The sequence below is a fragment of the Leucopleurus acutus genome (genome assembly GCF_964270905.1).
Source record: "Leucopleurus acutus genome assembly, chromosome: 16".
Lineage (NCBI taxonomy): Eukaryota > Metazoa > Chordata > Mammalia > Artiodactyla > Delphinidae > Leucopleurus > Leucopleurus acutus.
In genome coordinates, this window is record NC_139158.1 from 66,474,884 (window position 1) to 66,499,243 (window position 24,360).

At 50.5% G+C, this 24,360-nt stretch overlaps 1 protein-coding gene across 1 annotated transcript in view; it reads right to left on the reverse strand.

Annotated features, from left to right (window-relative positions):
- Window positions 1-15,141, reverse strand: part of TGM2 (transglutaminase 2) — a 33,364-nt gene extending 18,223 nt beyond the window's left edge. Inside the window, exons 1-4 of the mRNA XM_082857730.1 lie at window positions 15,038-15,141; window positions 11,384-11,563; window positions 5,280-5,522; window positions 1,529-1,647 (exon numbers count right to left, since the gene is read on the reverse strand). Coding sequence (XP_082713856.1) covers window positions 1,529-1,647; window positions 5,280-5,522; window positions 11,384-11,563; window positions 15,038-15,047 — 552 coding nt within the window. The 5' untranslated portion in view covers window positions 15,048-15,141. The remainder of the gene's footprint in view (window positions 1-1,528; window positions 1,648-5,279; window positions 5,523-11,383; window positions 11,564-15,037) is intronic.
- Window positions 15,142-24,360: the final 9,219 nt, after the last annotated feature.

Consider the following 24,360-nt stretch of genomic DNA (forward strand, 5'->3'; position numbering starts at 1 on the left):
GTCATCTCCTGGGGCCCCTTCTCATATAAGTGCTCCCCAAACTGTAACATACTTCTGAGGTACAACATAAACTTTCCCGCCTCTGAGCTTCGGCTCATGCTGTTCCTTTTGCTTGGAATACCAGGCACCCACCTCTTCCAAAGGTCAGCTCAAATTCTGCCTACTTCAGGAACCGCCTGATTCCCTTCCTTCCTTTAGGTCTTATCATCCTGGCTAGTGATGACTTCCGGAAGTTTGCAAGGCCATGTCCCACGGCCCCGCACAACCTGGACACAGACCAGCAACTCAGAAAATGAAAGGGAGGAGTTAGCTTTGTTCTGTCTCTCAGGGGAGAATACAGAGCCCTGGGAAATAAGAGCCAATTCATTTTTTGATGTATTTTATGCATCACAGTCATATCGCCATTTCATTTACATCCCACAGAGGACTACAGGGTTTCTGCAGTTATTTGGAGGCAGACAGTTTTACGATTATTATCCCCAATATTCAGAAGCGGAAACTGAGGCCAGAGCCCCAGATCTCAGGGATCATCCTATGATCCCAGGGCAGGACTCTCTAGTCCTGAACATGGAGCCTGATCCAGGGGCTGCTAAGAGAAATCTCAAGGTGAACCCTACCCCAGGAGGCCAACACCCACTAATACACCAGGAGGTTGAAGGGCGAGGGGTGTGATGGTTCTTGCTTCATGAGTTTTCTCAGCAATATCTCAAGAATTTTTATGGGATGCTGGATAGTAGAGGAAATAAGAGTATTGATTTGGAGAACCAGCCCGGGCTGGCCTGCTGAAAGAGGAGGAATCACATGGTACAGTGATGAGCCAACCAGCTCAGCCTAGACAGCCATGTCCTGGTTGGCCCATAGATTTATGAGAAATAATGATTGTTTTTTCAAGCCTCCAAGTTTTGGACTTGTTTGTTAGTCAGCAGTAGCTAGCTGATACAACAGTGATTCTCAAAGTATCACTGGATCAATAGCATCAGCATCACCTGAGAACTTGTTAAAAATGCAAATTCTCAGCCCACACCCAGACCTACTGTATCAGAAACTAGGGATGGGACCCAGGAACTTCTGTTTTAACCCATTTTTTTAGGTCATTCTGACATATATTCGAGTTTGTGAACCACTGATCTAGATAATGGTTTAAAGCCCCTCTCAGCACATGCCTAGCATATCGTAAGCTTCCTCCAGTACTGCCCATTATTTTGATATATGGCCTTGAATGTTCCCCTTCTCCCTCATGGAGCACCTGCCAGCCCCACAACTCTCAAAGGCCCTCCTATTCTTTTCCACCTTGAATCCAGAGCTGCTGCTCCCACAGTGGAAAGGGCCACCCTTTGCTGTGTGACCTCAGGCTTGGCCTGGGCCCTCTCTAAGCCTCTAGCCATTTCAGGGCCCTTGAATCTTTGACAGCATGGCGTGGGTGACTCAGACCTGCTCACACTTCTGACTTTGATTTTGACTGTCTCAGACCCAGGACCTAGCACACGGTGGGCCTAAGATGGCTGGGAGGGGCAGGGTGTGGCCTTACCTGCCCAAAATTCCAAGGTATTCTATTGATGAACTTGGCTGAGCCCTGGTAGATGAAGCCCTGTTGGGTGAGGACGTACTCCCGCCGCTCCTCTTCTGAGTCCAGGTACACAGCGTCCGCTGTGGGTGAAAAGGAAAGGGCCTCAACTCGAGGTCTGGCAAGGCCCAGGTTCCCCACAGACATGGCAGCCGGGGTGCCAACTCCCCAGGGCCAGGTCAGTTTCTCAGAGGCCTTTCTCTCTTTTAATCAGAAAAACTAGTCATTAATTAATAATCCCATATCAGTGAGATAAGGTATTATCAGTGACAACAATGTCTGTCTTTTATCCAACACTTGGCATGTGCCAGGACCCATGATAAATGTATGACATATATTGACTTGTTTAATCTCTACAAAAGCCCCATGTGGAAGGGATCCTTGGAAGCCCCATTTTACAGATGGCAAAACTGAGGCTCAAGACTATATTACAGATGGGAAAACTGATGCCAAAACAAGAGACGGGCACACTCGCTGGGCCACGAGTCAGGAACCCCCTAGCTCTGAGTCTCCTTTGCTGTGTGACCCTGGGCAGGTCACTTCTTCTCCTGCCACCTGACTGTGTTCCCTAAGAGTAAAATGTGATCCCAGATCTGAAAGGTGCTTTGCAAGCTAAAGTCCTGAGCCAGTGCGAGGAAGAAGCATCATTCAGGTGGAGAGAAAGCCGAGAAAGTGTCACTGCAGCTCAGGGGAGGAGGGTCCTTGTCCAGCTTGGGGGGTCAGCTGGCATCTGAAGGTTGCCTGGATGACATTCTAAGCAGAGGACCAGAGAGAGCAGAAGTGCGCCTGCTGGAAGACGCAGGGCACTTAGTTCCCTGTAGTTAGTGACGACAGAAAAGGGCCTGGGGCGGTGGGGCCAGATGACTGGAAGGCAAAGGTTAGCCTGGCCTTTCTAATCCTCACTTCACAAGTGAAGAAATTGAGGCTGGGAAGGGGAATTCCAGAGCCATGGTATGACTTTGGTCGGCTCTGGGCATTTTTGCCTCCGTGGGCTCCTTCCTCCACAAAAAAATAAAAAAACAAAAATATATTTTATGACTGCATTGGTATAATGATGAACATATTAATATTATATGTTAAAACACATTCTCTGGCCTGAACATTCATTTTGTTTCTTCTGATTTTAAAAGAAATTAACACATTTTCATGGGTCCCTAAAAGTATGGCGGGCCCAGGCAGCGTGCCTACTGAAATCAGCTTGGGGAAACATGCCCAGTGCCTGGGATGAAGCTGCCCGGCCCCTCAGACCCCTGGGCTCCCCTACAGCGACCAGCAACTTTACAGCTTGGAGGAAGCAAATGTGAAAGTGGCTGGGTGTCTTCTGCGTCCTGCCCTGTGGCTCTGAAGATTGTGCAATAAACATCAGCCTTCAGATAAATAAACTATGTGGCTGTCAATCAGTGGTAGCACAGGAGGAAGAATTTAAAGAAGGCAAAGCCCACAGTACTTTCTCATCCAGTGAAGGTGTCAGCACATGTTGAATTGTCCCCACCGCAGCCCAGGAAGCTGGGACTATGATGTCCCCGCTCAGGTCTCTAGCTGGTAAAGGTGGAGGCCTTGGGGCCGCTAGATCCCGACCCCAACCATGTTGGAGCTCAGGGACGGGAGGCCCCCAGGTCACGGGCAGATCCCCCCTCCCCCCAGAGGGAGAGCAGTTTCCTCCCCTAGTGTGCCCAGCACCACTGAGCCCAACTTCCTGCCTCCGCATCTCCAGTTCCCGGCCTAGGATGTGGGTCCCTTTAGTCACTGTGCTGCTTGGCTGACTGTCAGGGAGGAGGTCAGGACACAGGAAGGGGACATACCCCAGACCCTCACTCCCAGTTCCCTGAACTCTGAAACCCCACGGTGTTGGGGTCGGGGAGGGGCACTGCCACGTTCCTGCCCTGCGGGCAGGGTTGCCAACTAGCTGTAAGTTCACATTGACTAAAATCAAAATGAGTGGACAGTGGGTCCAGCAAGGCCACTTCTGTCCTGAGAAACCATTCCGTGTGGCCACAGGGCATGTGATCAAGGGTGTTCCTCCCTCTGATAAGCCACAGGGGATCAACTCATGCCTGTGGGTGGGAGCCAGACTAATGAACCATCCACCCGGCAAGACCCAGGGCACTCCCAGCTCTTAAGAAGGATGAGCAGATGTCTGCAGACTGATGCGGAAAGAGCCTCAAGATGTACAGTAGAGGGAGAAAAAAACCAACCCAAGCTGTGGGCTGATGTATATGGTAAGATTCTTTTATGTTTAAGAAAGACAGGGAAACCCATAATGCAGTGAGGTCTTGTACAACACGATGAATGTAATTAACACTGCTGTATGTTACATATGAAAGTTCTTAAGAGAATAAATCCTAAAAGTTCTCAACACAAGGAAAAAATTTTTTCTCTTTCTTTAATTTTGTATCTATATGAGATGATGGATGTTCATTAAACTTGTGATAATCATTTCACGATGTACGTAAGGCATCGTGTACAGTCATTGTGCTGTACACCTTAAGCTTATACAGTGCTGTATGTCAATTATATCTCAATAAAACTGGAAAGAAGAAAAAATACAGTGACTTCTCCAGGCACATACATTGGAATCTAAGGAGATAACCCCCGCCAAAGACATCTAATAATGGTGTTTCCCAAGGAAGAGAGTCAAGGGGGGCTTGTCTCTCTGTAGTGCTTGAAGCTTTTATAGAGAGGGTGTTCTCATGTCTTACTGTTATAATTAGAAATAAAAGCGAAAGTATGTAAAAGAGAAAATTTTTAAATCTTTCTGTTCAAATAAAATGCCCCAAAATGGAGAAAAAAGAAAGAAAGAAAGAAAGAAAGCAGTGGCCTAGTAAGACGCTGGTTGTCTTGATGCTGGAGAGGCCAGAATTTCTGCCCTGGGCCCCAGGCTTTGAGGAGGGACAGCCCATTCCCAGCTGGCCCCACCCACAAGGCCTCTCTCTCTGCTGGGCTCCGTAGCAGCAGGAAGGAAAGAGAGCCCACTGTCTTGTAAGTCACATGCGGAAACTGAGGAAGGCCTGTGGCGCGCCCCTGTCTCCTCCCATCTGCTCGAGATAGACTCAGCCCTCTCCCGGACTCTCTAGTTTTGTCCAGCATCGCCCACTTGCTTCTTGAAGGACCTGCCTAAAACCACTTATCTCTGAGCCTCAGTTTACCGTCTGTAAAACGAGGATGCTAACCTCTCCCCCTGGGGATTGTTGAGAGCCATCACTGAAAGAGTGCATAAGGAGGCACTTAGGTGACCAAACTGCTCCTGCCCACCTCTCCTGGGTACCCCGCCCCTCCACCTCCCTGTTTCCCTTCCCCAAGCCAGTCTGGTGGGATTTAAAACAGAGCCCCACGGAACAGAACCAGGCGTAAAGCCGCGGCCCTGGGCATCCATTGGGCAGCCCTTTCCTGAACGGGGCTCCTGAACCCGGGCCACCTCCAGGCCCAGCTCACAGTGCCAGGGCCTCAGACACAGGGTGAGATCCCTTCGTAGCTACGTAGGCTGGGGCAAATCATTTTGCTTCCGCAAGCCTGTCTCCTCCTCTGTAAATGGGAATAATGAGTTCCGACATCACGAGGTCTTTGGGAGGCTGGAGCACGGAACTGTATAGAGCAGGCCTCATTCAATTCAATTGCACGTCTCTTCCGCCCCATCCCCCCACCCTCAGTGGTTCCCATGGGTGGGTCCAGCCCTGCCCATCTCCACACCCTGCCCCGCGGATGAAGCGCAGCTCACCTGGGCACCAGGCATTGAAGAGCAGGGTGAAGTGACCCAGCACGAAGCTGGAGCCCTGGTAGCCAGTGGAGGCCTCCAGGCTGAGGCGGTACAGGCCAATGGGGGAGCTGGCTGGGGTGCGCAGCTGCAGCGAGAGGGCACTGTCCTGCTGGTCCACCACTGTGGCCGCCCAGGCACCCTCCTCCACAGCATCGGACAGCCCGAAGCGGGCCTTGGTCCCGGCATCCTCGCTGGGGGCTGGGCCTGCAGAGGGAGAAAGCAGGGGCCGTGAGCCAGGGGTGGTGAGGGGGGGTGAGCGCCAGGGCTGGCAGGAGCAGAGCACATGTCTGGGGTCCCCTGGGCCTGGGTTTGAGGCCTAGTTCTGTCACTAACCATTGAGGGAACTTTGGGGACAGGTTTCATCTCTCGGAGCCTCAGCTTCTTCATCTGTAAAATGGGGATCAGACCCCAAAATGTGCAGGACGGTTTTGTGGGAATACGTGAAAATGTGCAGGCACACAGCACGTCCTCAATCTCCTAGGAGGTTCCTCCTGGGAAAGGGGACAGTGTGGCCTGGGACAGGGTCACAGTCACACTGCTCTGGACTGGCGTGACTTTGGGGAAGACCATTCTCTTCTCTGGGCTCAGTTTGCCCATCTGTAACATGGACAGGAATTAGGCAAGATACTCTCCGAAGGTCCTCCTCTCCTGCCTAAATCCTTTAACTTTCAGAAAAAGAAGCCGAGACTCTGAGTAGAATGGGACCTTGGTCCTCTGATGTCCCCAGTGGGGCTTTTCTGAAAGCCTGCTTGCTCTTGGCTAGCAGAGGGTGCTGGCCAATGCAGGTCTAGGTGTCTATCTCCCAAGGGCCCCTCCAACTTTGCCTCTGTATCTCCATAGGCAGCCACGAAGAGCCAGAACTACCCCTCACCTCCCTACAGCCTTTTACACTTTACAAAGCACCTTGGCACTTCCTGCTTCTCCCAAGACCCCTTGTACAGGAGGGAAAACTGAGGCTCAGAGAGAAGGGCTCTCCCAAGAACATCCCAGGGGTCTGCAGCAAAGCTAACATCTGAGCCCACATCTCTAGGCCCTGGGCTGCCCCCAAGGTGCCTCTCATTTCCAAAAGGGAGGCTCCCTAGTGGGGGGGTTTCAGGGCTCAGTGTGGTGAGAGCCTGTCTTGAACTAGCTCTTTTTCAGTTGGAGGGCAGGGCCTAGCCCATGTAGGCAGGTCTGAGTCATGGGGAGGGTGAGGGGTGCTGGTCAATCTTTCTGGACTTGGGCGGCAGAGAGAAGAAACAAAACCTTCCCTGCCTGGTTGGGCGGCTGCTCGGGAGGCTTTCTGTTTATTCTTGCATCTCCCTCCCTGCAGCTCTCCCCCCCCCCTCACTACTGACAATATGGGGCCCTGCTCACTGAGGGGCTACCTGCCAGCCCCACCCACTCCCAGGCCCAAATATAACTATGAACTAACTGGCATGACACAGGCCTCTGGGGCCTTGTCTGAGTGCCAGGAGCCAGCTGTAAGCCTTTAAATGCTCCCTGTCTTCCAGAGCCAGTATTTAGGGGAGAAGTGGGGCAGCACTGGGGCCCGAGAGCCAGCCTAGGTCTGGTTCCACCACTTAGACCCTGAGTGCTGTGTGACCTGGGCTAAGTCACCAGGCCTCTCTGATCTGCGATTTTCTCATCAAAGAAGAAAACAGGCTTAGACTACACGCCTGGAAAGGTTCGACTCCAGGTCTGAAACTGGCTCTGTGGCCTTGGACAAGCTATTTAGCTTCTCTGTGCCTCAGTTTCCTTACCTGTAAAATGGGGTCAATTGCAATACCTCCTCATAAGGTCATTGTGAGGCTCAAAGAAGGTGATGCTTGTTAAGCACATTGCAAGGTGCCTGGCACATAGTAAGTGCTCAATACATGATAGTTATTATTAATTATTGTCACTACCACCTCTAACGCTGTTTAGAAGAATCAGTGAGAGTTTAAAGTAGTGACTAGCACATAGTAATTATGCAGTAAATATGAACTACCCCCAGCGTCATCCAAAGAGACCATATTACAAATCAGAATTCTCAGGCCAAATAACAGATTTTGAGACTGGAGTGGAATGCGGTAATTGTCTAGCTCAATTGAATCACTTCACAGATACAGAAACTGAGACCGAAAGGGGTAAAGTTGGGGTGACTATACATCCCAGTTTTCCCAGGATAGTTTCATTTTATGCCTGTGGTCCCAGCGTAATTCTTTTTTTTTTTTAACATCTTTATTGGAGTATAATTGCTTTACAATGGTGTGTTAGTTTCTGCTTTATAACAAAGTGAATCAGTTATACATATACATATGTTCCCATGTCTCTTCCTTCTTGCATCTCCCTCCCTCCCACCCTCCCTATCCTACCCCTCCAGGAGGTCACAAAGCACGGAGCTGATCTCCCTGTGCTATGCGGCTGCTTCCCACTAGCTATCTACCTTACGTTTGGTAGTGTATATATGTCCATGCCTCTCTCTCACTTTGTCACAGCTTACCCTTCCCTCTCCCCATATCCTCAAGTCCATTCTCTAGTAGGTCCGTGTCTTTATTCCTGTCTTACCCCTAGGTTCTTCATGATAATTTTTTTTTTCTTAAATTCCATATATATGTGTTAGCATACGGTATTTGTCCTTCCCTTTCTGACTTACTTCACTCTGTATGACAGACTCTAGGTCCATCCACCTCATTACAAATAGCTCAATTTCATTTCTTTTTATGGCTGAGTAATATTCCATTGTATATATGTGCCACATCTTCTTTATCCATTCATCCGATGATGGACACTTAGGTTGTTTCCATCTCCGGGCTATTGTAAATAGAGCTGCAATGAACATTTTGGTACATGACTCTTTTTTAATTTTGGTTTTCTCAGGGTATATGCCCAGTAGTGGGATTGCTGGGTCATATGGTAGTTCTATTTGTAGTTTTTTAAGGAACCTCCATACTGTTCTCCATAGTGGCTGTATCAATTTACATTCCCACCAACAGTGCAAGAGGGTTCCCTTTTCTCCACACCCTCTCCAGCATTTATTGTTGCTAGATTTTTTGATGATGGCCATTCTGACCAGTGTGACGTGATACCTCACTGTAGTTTTGATTTGCATTTCTCTAATGATTAGTGATGTTGAGCATCCTTTCATGTGTTTGTTGACAATCTGTATATCTTCTTTGGAGAAATGTCTATTTAGGTCTCCTGCCCATTTTTGGATTGGGTTGTTTGTTTTTTTGTTATTGAGCTGCATGAGCTGCTTATAAATTTTGGAGATTAATCCTTTGTCAGTTGCTTCGTTTGCAAATATTTTCTCCCATTCTGAGGGTTGTCTTTTGGTCTTGTTTATGGTTTCCTTTGCTGTACAAAAGCCTGGAAGCTTCATTAGGTCCCATTTGTTTATCCAGCATAATTCTTAATGGCACCCCTTTCATTCTCAGAAAAGACTCTGTTTGGATGATCAATGATCTGGTCTCCATGGTAACGGCCTGGGCCAGGTACCATAGCCACCACCACTATTGATACACCACCCTCAGGGACAGGCCAGGAAACACATTTCCCTTTCTCTCTGTCCCGCGGCAACCCTGTACATACACGCACTTACACACCCCTTTCTTCTGAGGGGTCCTGGTGGATGGGATGCGGACGGGCTGCCCCCCGGCCCCACTGCTGCTCACATAAACTGGCTTAGAAAACTCCTTGGCTGCGGTTCCATGCGGTACTCTTTGTGGGGCTAGAGGCGCCGCAGAGACCCCCCTGGGTAAATGGCCCTGGAGACCTGAGGGGTCCTGGCCACTACCCCGACCACGGCAGTGAGGGCCTGGGTGGGGTGGATGAGGGGAACCTTCCAGAGTCAAGCCTCCTATTAGCTGCAGAAGGCTTCTTTTCACTGCTTCAGGATGACCTCACTCTCACCCGACCCACCTTCCCAACCCCGGCCCGCCTTGGGGGGAAGCAGAGCTTTATTCCTTCACAAGGGTGGTGCTTGTCTGCTGTGGTCTGTACCCCACAGCAGAGCCTGTCCGGCCTCGAATTGTCAGGGTGAAATGCATGGCATCTGGGCATGGGTGGGGTCAGGTCACACACCCCATTTGCTGAATGACCTTCGCCAGCTCTCTCCCCTCTCTGGGCCTCAGTTTCCCTGAAGAGGTAGGACAGGCTGATCATAAGCTAGAATGTTCCAACACTAGGGCAGGGTGCCCAGGCCAGCCCCAGGGTCGGGGGCTGACCAAAGCCAGGTCTCAAGGCAGAAGGCCCCGCTTCCTGGTATTGTTTCTCAGCTTCCCCAGCCCACAGGAGGGTCTTGGTAGCTCAGACAGGGAGGCCGAGTGCACCCAGAGATACAGTGCCTTCTGTGGCTGCCCCGGGGGCTGTGGACGTTACCAGGGCAGGTTGGCTATGATTTGAGATAAGTTGGCAGAGACTGGAGAACAGAGATTAGTTGCTGGAGTAGGAAGGTCAGCTGCCTGCCTCCCCCGTGGCCCCAACCCTGAACTTGGGGCCTCGTGACCTAGTGTCAGGCTACCTAGACAAATGGAGAAGAAGGAGAAAGAAATTCGGACACCTTGAAAGTGAAAGAAGGAAAAAGAGATGGGAAATACCCAAGTTGGCAGTTCATCGACCATCCATTTCACAGAGGAATAAACTGAGGCCGGCAGGCACTTGTGGTGAACAAGTAAATGTCCCTGCTCTCAGATCACATCAATGAAAAGCCTCAACTCTAGGGTCAGGGTTTCAATCCTGCTGTGTCCCTAACTTACTGTGTGACCTGGGCAAGTAACTTGACCTTTCTGAGCCTCAGAGTTCTCATCTGTAAAATGGGTGTTAGTTATGCTTCCAGAACAGAAGGATTCAGGATGAGTATGCATACACCATAGATGTGATTTTCATCAAGCCAAGCCTGACACTTCTCAGGGCACCACACCCAGCCCTTAACTGCCATGGATTCAGCCTTCCACTTTACAGAGGGGGAAACTGAGGCTGGAAAGATCAGAGACTTGCAGGAGGCCCCTCAGATTTATTGGAAGAACCCCAAGGATGCTGGGTATGTGTGTGGGGGGGTGCCCTGGCTAGTAGGTGTGTTCCTGCCAGAAGGGAAGGGGGAGGAAGGAAAGGGATGAAGGGGATATCCGCGGCCGGTCTGCAGGCACTGTGATAAGCTTTATCAAACGGCCTCCCAGGTAGTACGGGCCTCAGCCTTCTTGCTCTCTGACCTCAGAGACCTCAGAAAGAGCTAGAGCTCACCTTTCCCACACTTGGGCCAGAGTCCCAGCCAGGCGGCCCCTCTCTGACCTCAAGGGAGTGGTTCCCATCAGAAGCCAAACCCAGGGATTTGGCATTTAAGGCCACTTTCCTGGGAATAGCAAAGAAGACTGGACACTGGGCATCTGGGGATGGGGTGGTTGGGGCCTCAATGTCCCTTCATCCATCACTGGAGTCCCTGGAGCAAGACCAGCAAACAGCTGCTAACATCTGCAGAGCACTCCCTCATGTCAGGCCCTTCTCACCTAACTACCTTCCACCAGGAGCGCTTTACCTCAGAGAGGCTAAGCAACTTGCCCAGGGTCACACAGCCGGTAGGCAGTCTGGTCCACACCAGAACCCAGGTCTGTCTGTCCAGCTCCTGAGCCTGAGGCAGCCTCCCAAGGCTTAGAGAAAGAACCAGGGGAACATAAAACTGCCCACTCAGAGGGCTGGAGCAGCTGGGGTTCTCTCCACCAACCAGACCCTCTTTGGGCCTGATCCCAGAGGCTTCATCAGGTTGCGTGGGTTTGTGGGGGTGGCTGTTGATAAGAATTGGGAAGTTGTTCTCATGTGGGAAAAGGCAGGCAGGACCTTGATGGACCCGTGTGGCGGCAAACCTCCCCCTCAATCCTAGTGACAACAGGTTGTCAGGAACCCAGGCGTCCAGAAGCACAGACTTATCTACAAGACTGAGGGCCTGCGGAGACATCTCTGCACTCTCTGGCCTCAGTTCCCTCATCTGTAAAATGGGTTATGACTGCTGGGAATTTCTCAGGGGGTGAAGAGGAACGGCGTCACCTGTCCCATGGTCTGTCAGGGGACAACGAAACCACAGAACAGGGAGGTGCGGGCGTGGGACTCACCAGTCACGGCACAGAAGGTGAGGCTGTCCACGCCGGCCTCGTAGTTTCGGCCCTCGAAGTGCAGCGTCAGCCAGAAGGGCTGGCCCCGTCGCACCACCAGCTTCTCCCTGCACAGGTCAGCCGTGTGGTGGTCACGGCCATTGGCCTCCAGCTCCAGGTCACATCTCTCCAGAACAAGATCTGTGGAGACAGATCTTGAGCCGTGGTTCCATCCCTCAGCCAGCTGTGAGCCCTGAGCTCCCTGGACGTGAGGGGTTCAGGGCGCCCCCCCAGGAGCCAGCCTTCCCAATCCCCACCCGCCCTGTCCCCCAGGGGCTAACTGGGCCTGAATCTCCCCAACTCTTTTTTTTTTTTTTTGGCCATGCTGCGCGGCTTGCAGGATCTTAGTTCCCAGACCAGGGATTGAACCTGGGCCCACTGCAGTGGAAGCCTGGAGTCCTAACCACTGGACCGATGGGGAATTCCCTCCCCAGCTCTTAATCACAGGTTGCGTGCACTGCGGCAAGTGGGGAAGCTTTGCACCTCCCAGCCGTGGACCCTCAGGCAACTCAGCTTTTCTGGGCCTCACTTTTCCCCATGTGTCCACAGGTGGGGACAGCAGGACCCACCTAACAGGGCTGTGGTGAGCCATTTAGCCCGGTGCCTGGCTCATAATGAATGCCTACTAAACACGAGCTAGTCTATTGTGATTGGAGGGCTCTTTCGGTAAAAAGGGGGGTGGTGCTCGGTATCGATTAATTACACAGGCTTTGCCTTTTAGGTTCAATTTCCAATTTCCAGAAAATACAGAGGACTGAGGAAGATGTAAACACAGAACCAGGAAGCAATCCACAAAATTCATACTCTGGGACACTATAGGTAAAGTATTCGGTTTCTTTAACCAATAAATTACAAAAAAACCCCAGAAAAGACAAGAACAAAAAGTTGAAGGGATAACCTATAGACTAAGAGAAACCTAAAACACATACAACCCACTGTGCTGTGTGACGCTTATTTGGATTTTGATTTTAAAAACTATTTATTACATGCATGAGGCAATTAGAAGTTTGAATACTGATGTATAATGGTGATATTAAGGAATTTTTAATTTGTGTATGTCTCAAAAGGAGTCCTTATTCTTTGGAGAGATATATTGAAATATTTACGGATGAAATGATGTGATGCCTGGGATTTGTTTCCAAATAATGGGTTGTGGGGTGTGAGGGCAGGAGGCAACAGTAGCCATAAGTTGGTGGTAGTTGGGACCAGGTGACGAGAACATAGGCATTTATTCTACTGTTCTCTCTACTTTTCTGTATGTTCATTATTCTCCATAATATAAATTTTTTTCAATGACAGAGGTTTTGGAGTCTTCTGGACCTGAGTTTCAGTTCTGCTGTGCCGCTGTGTGATCCTGGGGAAGGTGTCTCTCCCTCTCTGTGCCTCCTTTTCTGAAGCATCAAAGGGCTGCTGTGAGGTCTAGCAGAGGACACCCTTTCCCCAGGGCCAAGCCCAGGGCAAAAGTTTGATATGCGAAAGTTCTCTTTTCCCATATTTTCAGAGGGAGCTGAAGACAAGGGGAGGGATTGGGGTGATGGGAGAGTGAGGGTCAAATCTCATAAACCTCGGCAAGTTCAATCTGACCTAATCAAGGTCAAGATTAGGGGGACCGTAGGGTGAGAGGAGTGGGCAAGGGAGATGCTCAGAATTATGGGGCCCTTAAGAATATGTGGTCCCACTGAGGCCCAGGGGCAGGGATTTGCCAAATTCACCCAGCAAGTGGGTCCTTCCACAGGGACATACATGCAGGTCTCCTCCCTTCCGCCATGGAATAGCCCCCAAATGAGGTGCGAATTGCCCAGTAACTGCCGAGGGCTTTGACATGGATTATCTCCACTTAAACCTCACAACTACCCACCTACACAGCTACTACCACTACCTTCACTTTGTAGGCAGAGACATTACACGGCCCCAGGTCTCACGGCAAGCACAAGCTGAAGCTTTGGGGTTTGAATCCAGGGCTGTAGATTCGGGAGCCCGCACTGGTAACAACCTCACTCACAGCTCAGGATTTGTTGTCCATCCCCCGGACCCCCTCCACCCCTCCCATCCCCCGCCCACATCCCGTGTTGTTTCAAGCCTAGGAGGCGACCTGGGGGAAGTTGAGGCCCCTGCAATCACAGCAAGAGAGACCTCCGCTAGCCACAGGGAAGAACTTCCTGCTGGCCTGTTACTGTTTTGGGAAACTTCAACTCCAGAGAGCTTAAGCAAGAAAGAGGCCACTGTTGTCCCCCTAGGAGACCTTAGGGAGATGGTCAGTCCCTGGTCTGGGGCAGATGCAGCGCTTTCTCACTCTATTGTCTGAAGAAAGATTTCCAGAAATCATGCCCAGCTCTAGAGGTGCAGAAACACTGGGGTCTAGGATCTCAGGATTTCTGCACTGAGAAAGGACCCGAGGTCTTCCAGGCCACCGGGACCCCTGTAGGAAGTGGCCACTCTGGCAATGGGGCAGGGGGCTTATCATAATTGGCATCTCCAGAGTCCCCCAGGTCTACTGAACCCCACTCTTGGGGACAGGGTGGGAAACTGCATGGGGCACAAGTGGCCGCCTAGGTGACGCGTCACAGCCAGCCCTGAGCTGGCTTTCGGTCGCATGTGTTGGGGAGCCGGGTCCCAGAGAGGGACAAAGGTGGCCCGAGATCACACAGCAGGTCGGGCACGTCGGTGGTTCCTCCTGCTGTTCCTGCTCCACACGCCCCGGGTCCCTCTCCATGTTCGCTCTGCCCACCCTCCTTCCTGGGGGCTGCGGTGGTGCAGAGGCCACCTCCAAATGGACTTGACCCAAGAGTCAGCCAGGATGCTGAGTCCAGCAGCATTAGTACAGGCGCATCTCCCATTGTAGAAATCCCTCCTCTGAAATTGTAGCCCTGCCGTGTGTGTGTGTGTGTGTGTGTGTGTGTGTGTGTGTGTGTGTGTGTGTGTGTAGGAAATGAATTGAGCCCCTTCTCCAGTCCTTTTACAGATGTACTGAGGACTGGCATTACTGTCCATGTTTTACAGGAGAGGAAACTGAGACTCAACCAGTGGCCAAGGACCAGGGTTGCAGAACTTGAGGGCAGGGAGGGACCTAGGAAAGCAAGTCTGCTCTCAGGCCTCTCCCCCATAGGATGCTGGGAGCTCCTCTCTGGCCCCCAAGGCCAAGGAGACAGCCAGGCTTGGGTTACACACCACCGCGGACTAACCAAAACTAAGTACTTGAGCCCAGGCCAGCACCCTCTGTACAGCTTCACGCCTGGCATGCAGCAGGGAGCCAGCTCCCACTAACTGACGGAGGACAAGTGACAATGGTCTGCTAACACAGTACTTTACCGTTCATAACATGCCTTCGTGTTCCATTGCCTCATCTGATCCAGGAAGGCAGAGGTTAATGACTATGCCCTGGGGATGGGGAAGCTGAGGCCCCAAGCAGAGCCAGGACTGGGAGCCCGGCACCTCTCACCCAGCCCAGCCCACCTGTTGCGCTCCAAATCGAGGACTTAGGGATTGAGCCCAGCCCGGTCCTGACCCCCACTGCACCGGTGGGACCACAGAGATCAGGTAAGGATGGCTGGACCCGGGGCCCCTGAGCGGTCGCAGCGGCGCTGACCCTGATACTGCACTGACCCTGATACTCACCCTCGGCCATGGTCGGGTGGTGGCTGTGCTCTTCAGACCCGTGGCAGGACTCTCCAAATGCAGACCACTAGCAACGGGCAATGCACAGGCTGAGACCGACGGTGAACTTATAGCCCGCTTAGGGGCGGGCTAGGGGCGGGGCCTTGCGGGAAGGCGGGGACCTGGCGGGGAGGCGGTGTCCTGTCTGGGTCCACGCTCCTCTCCACCAGCCGGCTGGGGCGCACCCGGGGGTCAGGAGACGAGGGAGGAAGTGAAGGTTGGGCAAGGGCGCCCCCTGGGGAAACAGAGCAGGGCTGGGACGGCAGCCACGGGGACACACAGACCAGGACACCCAGACACACCTGGATACATAGAGTCAGATCTTGGGTAACAGAGACCCCTGGATACAGAAACACACACAGATACAGACACACAATTGCACCAGGACACACAGGCATACTTGGATACACAGACATGGACCCGCAGTCAGGTCAGACCCGGGATCAAGAAGACACATACACCGTCAGATAAAGATACATATGGAGCAGACACAGACACACAATCAGGGACGTAGGGTTGTGGACGCACAGAGACACAGACACACTGTGACAGATACGACAAGTAAACCTGGACACACAGACACGGTGACGTAGACAGAAAATCAGATTAAAATCAGAGACATGCCTGTACATAGCCACAGCCAGACACACACGGACAGGTACCCACCAAGAACTACACACATATAAGCAGGTGTCCGGATGCACCCAGCTCATAGACACACAGACCACACACCACCAGAGGTGGACACAAAATCAGATTGGGGCACTTACAGACACACAAAGGTGCAGATACTGGGAGACGGACACACAGACAGACATGGCCTCATGTACAAACATGCAGACACACCCACAAAGACAGACACAACACACCTGTCTCTGTCGCAAAATCCAGAGACATCCCTCTATCTCATCCATCCCTCTATCCATCTAATCGTCCATCCATCTAATCATTCAATCATCCATCTACTCACCCATCCATCCATCCATCCATCCATCCATCCATCCACTTACCCCTCCCCCACTCCCTCCCTCTACTGATGATGTTCCTTCAGGTCCAGCCTGTGCCAGAAGGAAACAAAGCCAACGTCCCAGGGACTCAACCTCTGACCTCTCACTCCTAGCACCCTAGGGGATGGGGGGATCACCCATTCTTCTCCCTCTGGTCCCCCAGCCTCCTATGGTTCTTAGCCACCACAAGTCCTGAACAGGGAGGGTCCTTGGAGAGGCAGGGGCCTGTGAGCCTCCTCCAGCCCTTTTTCCAGAGTAAGTTCCATATTTATGGATGGATTAGGCTACAAAATTGGCCCCAGTTTCCATTCCTGTGTGACACAGCGCAGGGAACAAACCTGTGTTGTTTTAGTAGATGTGTGTCCCTGAGTCAAATGGACCCTGCCTGAGGTCTTAGTGAACAAACTTACAACAGTTTGGGGCCCTGCTGACCCATCAAATAGCCCGATGGGTGAACCTTGTCATTGCCCCATCTTATAGATTGTTGTAGAAAGTGTTCCCTACAGCTAGCGAGAGCTGAAAGGAAGGAGTGGGGTGCATGAACGTCAGTCAAGAAGCCAGGGTTTGAGATCACACTGTGTAGCCATGGGCAGGTATTTTGGCTCTCCAGGCCTCAGTCTCCCCCCTCCGCAAAATGAGGAAAAGAATTCCTCCCTCACAGGCCTGGAGTAAGACTCAACCATAATGGCTGAGTTTGGGCACCTAGTACATAGTGATCACTCAATAACTGGGGCCTCTGAGTTTTGAAGCAAAAATGCCATGTGTCCCAGAACCTGGCTCTGAGAGTAGGGACCTCAAAGAGAAACAGGAGGCCCGGAGACAGTCAGGCTCTGCAGAAGGAAGGTTGCAGTCTCAGCGTTTCTACAAGAGTCAGACCTGCCCCACATGAAAGGATGGGTTTTGCCTTTGTCCATTCTTTTCCGTTTGGAAATGACATTTCTTCTCCACTTGGTACTAATCTCCCTTTATGACCCCCACTTGGGAGCTCCCTGGAGGGCAGGAATACACTGGAAGCTTTTTACCCATCAGGTTGTTCCTGGTGCCCTGCATGGGGCTTGGTACAGAGCCCGAGACCCGTCCCTGACCACGCCAGCTGCCGCCTCTTCTTTCCTCTCCCTGTTTCTATAGAACTATGACCACCTAAGTGATTCAGGCTCTTAAGCAATCCCAGGGCTGTCTGAGTCAGAACTGGCTTCCTAGGAGTGACAATCGATAAAGACCAGACCACAGGCTGAGCCCAAAGACCTGGATTCCAGGCCTGGTGACCAGGGGGCCCTTGCCTCACTCTGGGCCACAGTTTTCCCATCTGCTCAGGAGGGTTGGGAAACCCTGCCTCGTCTTACCTCACTGTGCAAGTAAAAATTCAAAACCATTTTACTGAGGGGGAAACTGAGGCCCAGGGAGGGTGGTTGTGAGCTCAAGGTCCCCAGACAGTGCAGGAGGTGACCCTTCATCATCCCTTACAGGGGAAGTGCAGGGCAGGGCACAGCTGAGGTCATTCCTGACGTGTGATCCTGGGTAAATTACTAGACCTGACCAAACCTCAATCTCCTTATCTATAAAGCAGGTACAATAAGAATCACCACTTCTGGGATTTAGAGATAATGTCTGTGCAGTGGGGGACACATAGTAAGTGCTCAGTAAATGCCACCTAAAACTTTTTATGATGATGTCATCAAGAGTCAAGACTCCCCTTCCCCCACAAAAGGGAGATTCTGACGTGCGTAGGTGAAGCAGGTTGCAAACAAGGTAGAATATTTGTATATTCTATAATATTTGGGGGTTTCTTAGAAGAACTCCCTGCCTCGTAAGTAAGTCTTGGACCCAGGGTCACTGATTGATGCCTGAACTCCCCCATTCGAGGGATCAGTCCTTCATTCCATAAGGATTTCCAGGCCTTGAGGTGGAGACAAAGGTGAATTTTTAGAACTTTGGAATAACCCATTACCAGTCAGATATTCCGTTTAAATCTCACAATATGATTTTAGTCATTTATTTATTTATTTATTTATTATTATTATTATTTTTTGCAGTACGCGGGCCTCTCACTGTTGTGGCCTCTCCCGTTGCGGAGCACAGGCTCCGGACGCGCAGGCACAGCGGCCATGGCTCACGGGCCCAGCCGCTCCGTGGTATGTGGGATCTTCCTGGACCGGGGCACAAACCCGTGTCCCCTGCATCGGCAGGCAGACTCTCAACCACTGCGCCACCAGGGAAGCCCTAGTCATTTATTAAATGGGGAAACTGGGGCTCAGAGAGGTGAAGTGACTTGCCCAAGGTCACACAGTCAGTAAGTCGGGGCATGGAACTTGGGCTTGGTTCAAAAGCCTGGGCTGGCTCTTCCAGGGTTCAGAGGTCAGTCCTATCCCACACCCCCCAACCCCATTCCTGCCCACCCAGGGATGGGGTCTCAGGGGCCTGGGTCCTGTCTAATCTTACAGCTCTTGGCAAGTGAGGCCTCCAAGAGCAGTGGTCCATGCTTGTGACCCATGGGTGTCTGGTGTACTGTAGATGTTCAATAAATGTCTATGGCATGAGAGAGGGAGGGATGAGTCAGAGTAAAAGGAAGAATGGAAAGAAGGAAGGAAGGGAAGAAAAGGAAAAGGATTAAGGTTCAGAGAGGTTGGGGAAACTGCCTGAGGTTACAGCGCAGCTGGGCTCCCAAGCCCTGGCTGGGCTCAGCTATTCCCTAAGGACAACGGACCCCCAGAGCAGAGATGGCCCTGGATGGCTGAGCTGGGAGGGGAGGGAGGGCTGGGCGGTAGTGGGTGGGGCCGTAATAAGGAAATGGTCTCAGCTTTTCTACCAGCTGGTGACTAATGGCAAATGAGCAGCGTCTAGCAGAATGCCCTGAGGTGGGAGGGGCTGAAGGAGGGGTGTTAGGACAGGGGACTTAGGGAAAATGTCAAGGGGCAGGCATGACCTTTTAGGCCCTTTGAGAGGGAGTATGGTGGGTGGCCTCTCCGAGGCAGGACCTGGGTGTCCCAGGCTGTGGGGAGCAGAGAGCAGGGCACCTGACTTGGGAGGGCCCTCCCAATGTGTCCATTTTGCAGATGGAAAAGCTGACCTGGCCATGGTGTCCTCAGCTCCACCCTTACAATGTGCCCCCCTCCCAACTCCCTGCCCCCAGCATAGGGTCTCAGCCCCAACTCTGCCACTCGAGCTCTAGGGGCCATGCGCACTTCAGTTCATTTCTCTGAAACTTCAGTTTCTGTTTCTGTAAAAGCAGGAATCACAACCCAGCCCTCCTGGGGCTGATGTGAGATAGAGAGGAGGTATGGCCAAAGAGAGTCTTCTGAGAAGTGATCTGAGCTTGTTCCTCTCCTTCTGAAACCCCTGGGGGAAGGTATGAGCTCTTCAGCCTGGCATTCAAGGCCCTGCAGCTCTGGCCCAGCTTACCCTCCAATCGCATCTCCCACATTTGTATCCTCCAGCCTCACCAGACACACTACCGGCCCCCAAATGCACCCTGCAATTATCTACCTCCAAGCCTTTGCTCAAGGTGTGCCGTCAGAGACGCCCTCCCCTCTTCACCTATCAAAATTTCACCCAGGCTTCACGCCCCTCCAAAGGCCACTTCCTCCTAGAGCAGGATTTCCCTTCCCTCATGCCCAGTACCTACAGGACACAGTCACAGTCTGCGTTGTATAAGGACCAATGTGTGCGTGCGTGCGTGCGTGTGTGTGTGTGTGTGTGTGTCTGTCTGTCTGTCTGTCTGTCTTTCTGTCTCCCACTGCCCGCCTGGCTCTTAGTGGCTGCTCAATAAATGTCTGTTGAATGAATAAGTGACCTGCGGCAGAGAGAGAGAGAGACAGACAGAGAGAGAGAGACTTATTCAAGCTTGGGCCAGACTCAGGGGGTTACCCCAGAGCCTTGGTTGGCAGGATTTGTGGTGCCTGGGGCAGGACCAGGAGCCAGGGCATGGTGCTGGGGCATCTTTCAATTCTTGTTGCCTCCACCAGAGATGAGAGGTCTGGGCCCAACTTACTCTCCAGTCATATCTCCTACAATCCCAGGAGTAGGCAGACTCACTGCTGAGCCTCAGAGAGGGCAAATAGCTTTCTCCAGATCACACAGCAAGTTAGGGCAGAGTCAGGGTGGGACCTCCAAACACAATAGAAAAGCAAGTCCTGGCCTGTACCTCTACTCTCAATTTTGAAAAGGTAGAAAGGTGCTTTTATTTAACTTGGCAACAGGGCATTGCGTTGTAACTGGGAATGGGGTGAGACATGAGACTCGTACAATGGAACCAGGGTGAGTTGGTGTGGCAGGGGTTGACATGGGGTCCGAGAGCACTAGGCTGCAACCCTGCTCTCCCTCTCACTGGCTGTGTGGCCTCAAGTCTTTTTTTTTTTTTTTTTTTTGCGGTACGCAGGCCTCTCACTGTTGTGGCCTCTCCCGTTGCGGAGCACAGGCTCCGGACGCGCAGGCTCAGCGGCCATGGCTCACGGGTCCAGCCGCTCCGCGGCATGTGGGATCTTCCCGGACCGGGGCACGAACCCGTGTCCCCTGCATCGGCAGGCGGACTCTCAACCACTGCGCCACCAGGGAAGCCCCTGGCCTCAAGTCTTAATCTCCCATAAAAAGGGACAACTCTCCTCCACCCCCAGGCTCAGAAGAGGAGACCCAAAGACGTGAAAGCCCCTCCCAAGTTACTCCCCGCCCAAGGAGAGTAACTTGATTCTATTATTGTTGTCACCATTATGTGGTTACAGTTCTTAACTCTCCAGACACTCCGGGGAATGGAGAGTTTTAGGATTTTGGGGGAGTGGAGTCCTGACCATTTCAGGCAGCAAGATTTGCTTTAATCATAGGAAAACCCACTTCAGACCCTTACTCACAACCAATTATCACTTACTTGGCATACAATCCTAGCAAAGGCGTAACACTGTCACGGAAGTAACAGCCCCTAAAGGTTAGACGTTAAGACATTAGGACTGGAGAGAAGAAACACTAGAGGTGGGAAGTGCCAAGAGAGAGGGAGACGGCAGAAAAGCTGCACAAGCAGGTGCAGGAGCTCTGACATTGGTAAGGTCTAGGGCCGTCTGGAGTTGGGTAAATAGTCCAGCCTCATGGGGCAATCATCAGCGGTCATGATAGTGACCCAGAGGCATCCTATGAGTAGAAGGGACTTTGTGCTCTGCCCACTGAGCCCCTGAGACACTTTTCACTCCCTCCCTGCTTCTTTTAGCAGCAGTGCAGTTCAGCTGCAAGGACACAGGTATGGGGACTCAACACACCTGGGTTCAAAGCCAGCTCTGCCATTTACTTTCCTGTGTGTGATCTTGGCTAAGTGACAGCATTTCCAAGTCCCAGTTTCCTCATCTGTAAAATGGGTATGATAATAATCATGCCTACTTCTCAGGCTTTTTGTGAGGATTAACACCATGCCTGGTAGAGAATAAACACTCAAAAAAGGGTTATTTGACAATTAAAAAAAATGAAGTAGTGATGCATCTACAACATGGAGGAACTTCCAAACCATTACGCTCAGGAAAAGAAGCCAGTCTCAGAAGACCGCATGTTCTGTGATTCCATTTATATGACATGCCCAGAACAGGCAACTCCACAGAGACAGAAGGTGAATGAGTGGTTGTCAGGGACTGAAGGGAGGGGGGATGGAGAGTGACTGCTAATGGGCTTGGGGTTTCTTTGGGAGGGTGAGGAAAATGTTCTACCATTAGACTGTGGTGATGGTGCACAAATATGTGAATATACTAAACACCATTGAATTGAACATTATAAATGGATGAATTTTATGGGGTGTAAGTTATATCTCAACAACATGGTTTTTTAAAATGAAAGTGGATTTAAAAAACAAAACACAAGAATAAAGCTCTGAAAGCCCTGCAAATATTGTCCCATTTTCAAATTAAACCGAAGAGAAATACTTGCACGTGTGCCCAAAGGGTCTGTAAAGGGAGGGTCTTTACATCATTATTCCTTCTGGTGAAAACTGGCCACAACCTAAGTGCCCAGCAAAGGGGGATGAATTAATAAGCCATGCCTGGGGATATTATATGGCAGTTAAAAACCAGAAGAAGTAGTCCTCTGTGTATGGACAATGAAAACAATTCCAAGTCATAATGTTGAGCAAAGAAAGTAAATTGTAGGACATTACGTAGGTTATGATTCCACAAGACTGTTCATTTCCCATGAGAACAAATAAGTAAATATATGTAAAATATGTAAACAAGTATACAAAAGAAGGTTTGGAAAAATTCTCTCCAAATTGCTGACGGTGATGGGAGGAGTATTGGGGCCATAATTAAGGGGTAGGTCGTTGTGATTTAAGGTGGTTTCAGTATTTCCTGGAAGGTGGAAAATTTTTAAGGGGGTAAGTGTTTTTATGTATCCCTTTGGTAATTAAAGATTAATTTTTCAAGAGAAAAAGAATAACCTGTTTACATTTAGAATTGAGCTTTTATAAAAATAGGAATACTCCAAAATAAAGAAATTCTGGCAAAGAAGGTAGAAAAAATATAGACTGAGAAAAAAAAAAAAGAAAGGAAATCTGCCGGCCGCCCTCCTCCAAAAAAAAACCAAACAAAATCCATAATCAGCCCATAAAAAAACCCTTTTGTTAGTACTGGCACAATCTTACAAAACCAAACCCAGGATCACAGCACATGAGTAGAGGAGAAATTCACAAGTGTTCCCACATCTGAAATTCGGAATTTTGAGAATGGTACACTGAGTTTCTGTTTACGTCACAATCCTGTTTATGTCTTTAAATGCTTCTGGAGCACTTAATCCCAGTGAAATCCAAGAAAGTGCTTGAAAAATTTTTACTGTGTTAAAAGGAGGGTCAGAGAGGTGAAGTGATTAGCCCAAGGTCACACAGTTTAGAAGGGGCAGAGCGATTGCTCTGAAGTCCATACCTGTAATCCATACTGCTGGAACTTCATGCCAGGGGAGTTAAGCCTTGGCATGGGGGCCTGGCTAAGCCCCCATGGCCGTTTGGGTCTGTGAAGACATGGGGGATGAACCACTGGATTCTGTAGCATTACCCTGCATCTCCCCCACTGAGGCTAGGTCATTGGTTGTGTCTGCTTGACACACCCCGCTCAGTCAATAAGGATCAAACACACTTTCTTTCTTGGAAATAAATGACTGTCTAGGGCAGTGGCTGAGCTTGTCCAGCTAAATTGAACACTTGTGTGGCTGAACTAATCATTGTTTCTCCCGCCTGTTTGATGAGCCACTCAAGAGATTGTCCGAACCCAGTGTTTGTAGGTCTGCAGCAGCACTCAGCTCGACCCCATTAGTCTGAAACCCAACTTTCACATCTGAGGGGAGTCTGCCATCACCATGTCCCATCGTCACAGAAGATGCAAGTTTTAGTCTCATTCCTGCAAAGGCAGAGCTCAGTATCCAGGATAATAAACCCCAAGGCTACAGGCCTCTGCAGTGGATGGAGTCCTCTTTGTAGACACAGCTCATTTGCCTCTGGGTAAACTGCCCTTTTCTACAGGCTTGATGGGGCTGTCAATCAAATGGCCCTGCCCAACCCTAGTTAAGGTGGGCCTGGGACCCAAACTCAGCCAATCAGATGCTCTCCTGGGACTTAGAATCTTCTGGCTCTGACACAAGTTCTAAATGATGGTTAAAGTTCGCTGGTTCATTCCTAAAACTACTTCACTTTTTGTCTTTTCTGAAGCTAGGCTTTTTTACTTTTGTTTGACTTTTTTTTAAGTCAGATTTATTGAGTTATAATTTACATGCAATCCGTTTCACCTTTTTGAGTATACAGTTCAATGAGCTGACAAACATATACTGTCCTGTTACTATATCACAATCGTGATATAGAACATTTCCATTACCCCCAAAATTTCCCTCCTGCCCTTTTCCTGGCAATTCTCTCCCCACTTCCTCTGTCCCCGGCAACCACTGACTGATTACTGTTCCTACTCTTGTATTTTCCGATTGCTGTATGAATGGAATCATACGATAGATACCCTTTTGAGTCTGGCTTCTCTCACTTAGCATAATGCATTTGAGATTCATCCAGTTGTTGCAAGTATTGGCCGTACCTTCCTTTGTGTTGCCAAGTAGTAAATATTCCATTGAATGAATACATCACAGTTTATTTCTACATTAACCAGCTGAAGGACATTTGGGTTGTTCTGGGTGGTTATAGATAGAGCTACTATAAACATAGAGGTACAGCTCTTTGTGTGGACATATATTTTCATTTATTTCGTGTAAATACCTGTAAGCCATTCCCATGTCCTTCCAAGTGATTTTTTGGGAAATCGTGAAGCTGCCCTGGGTCTG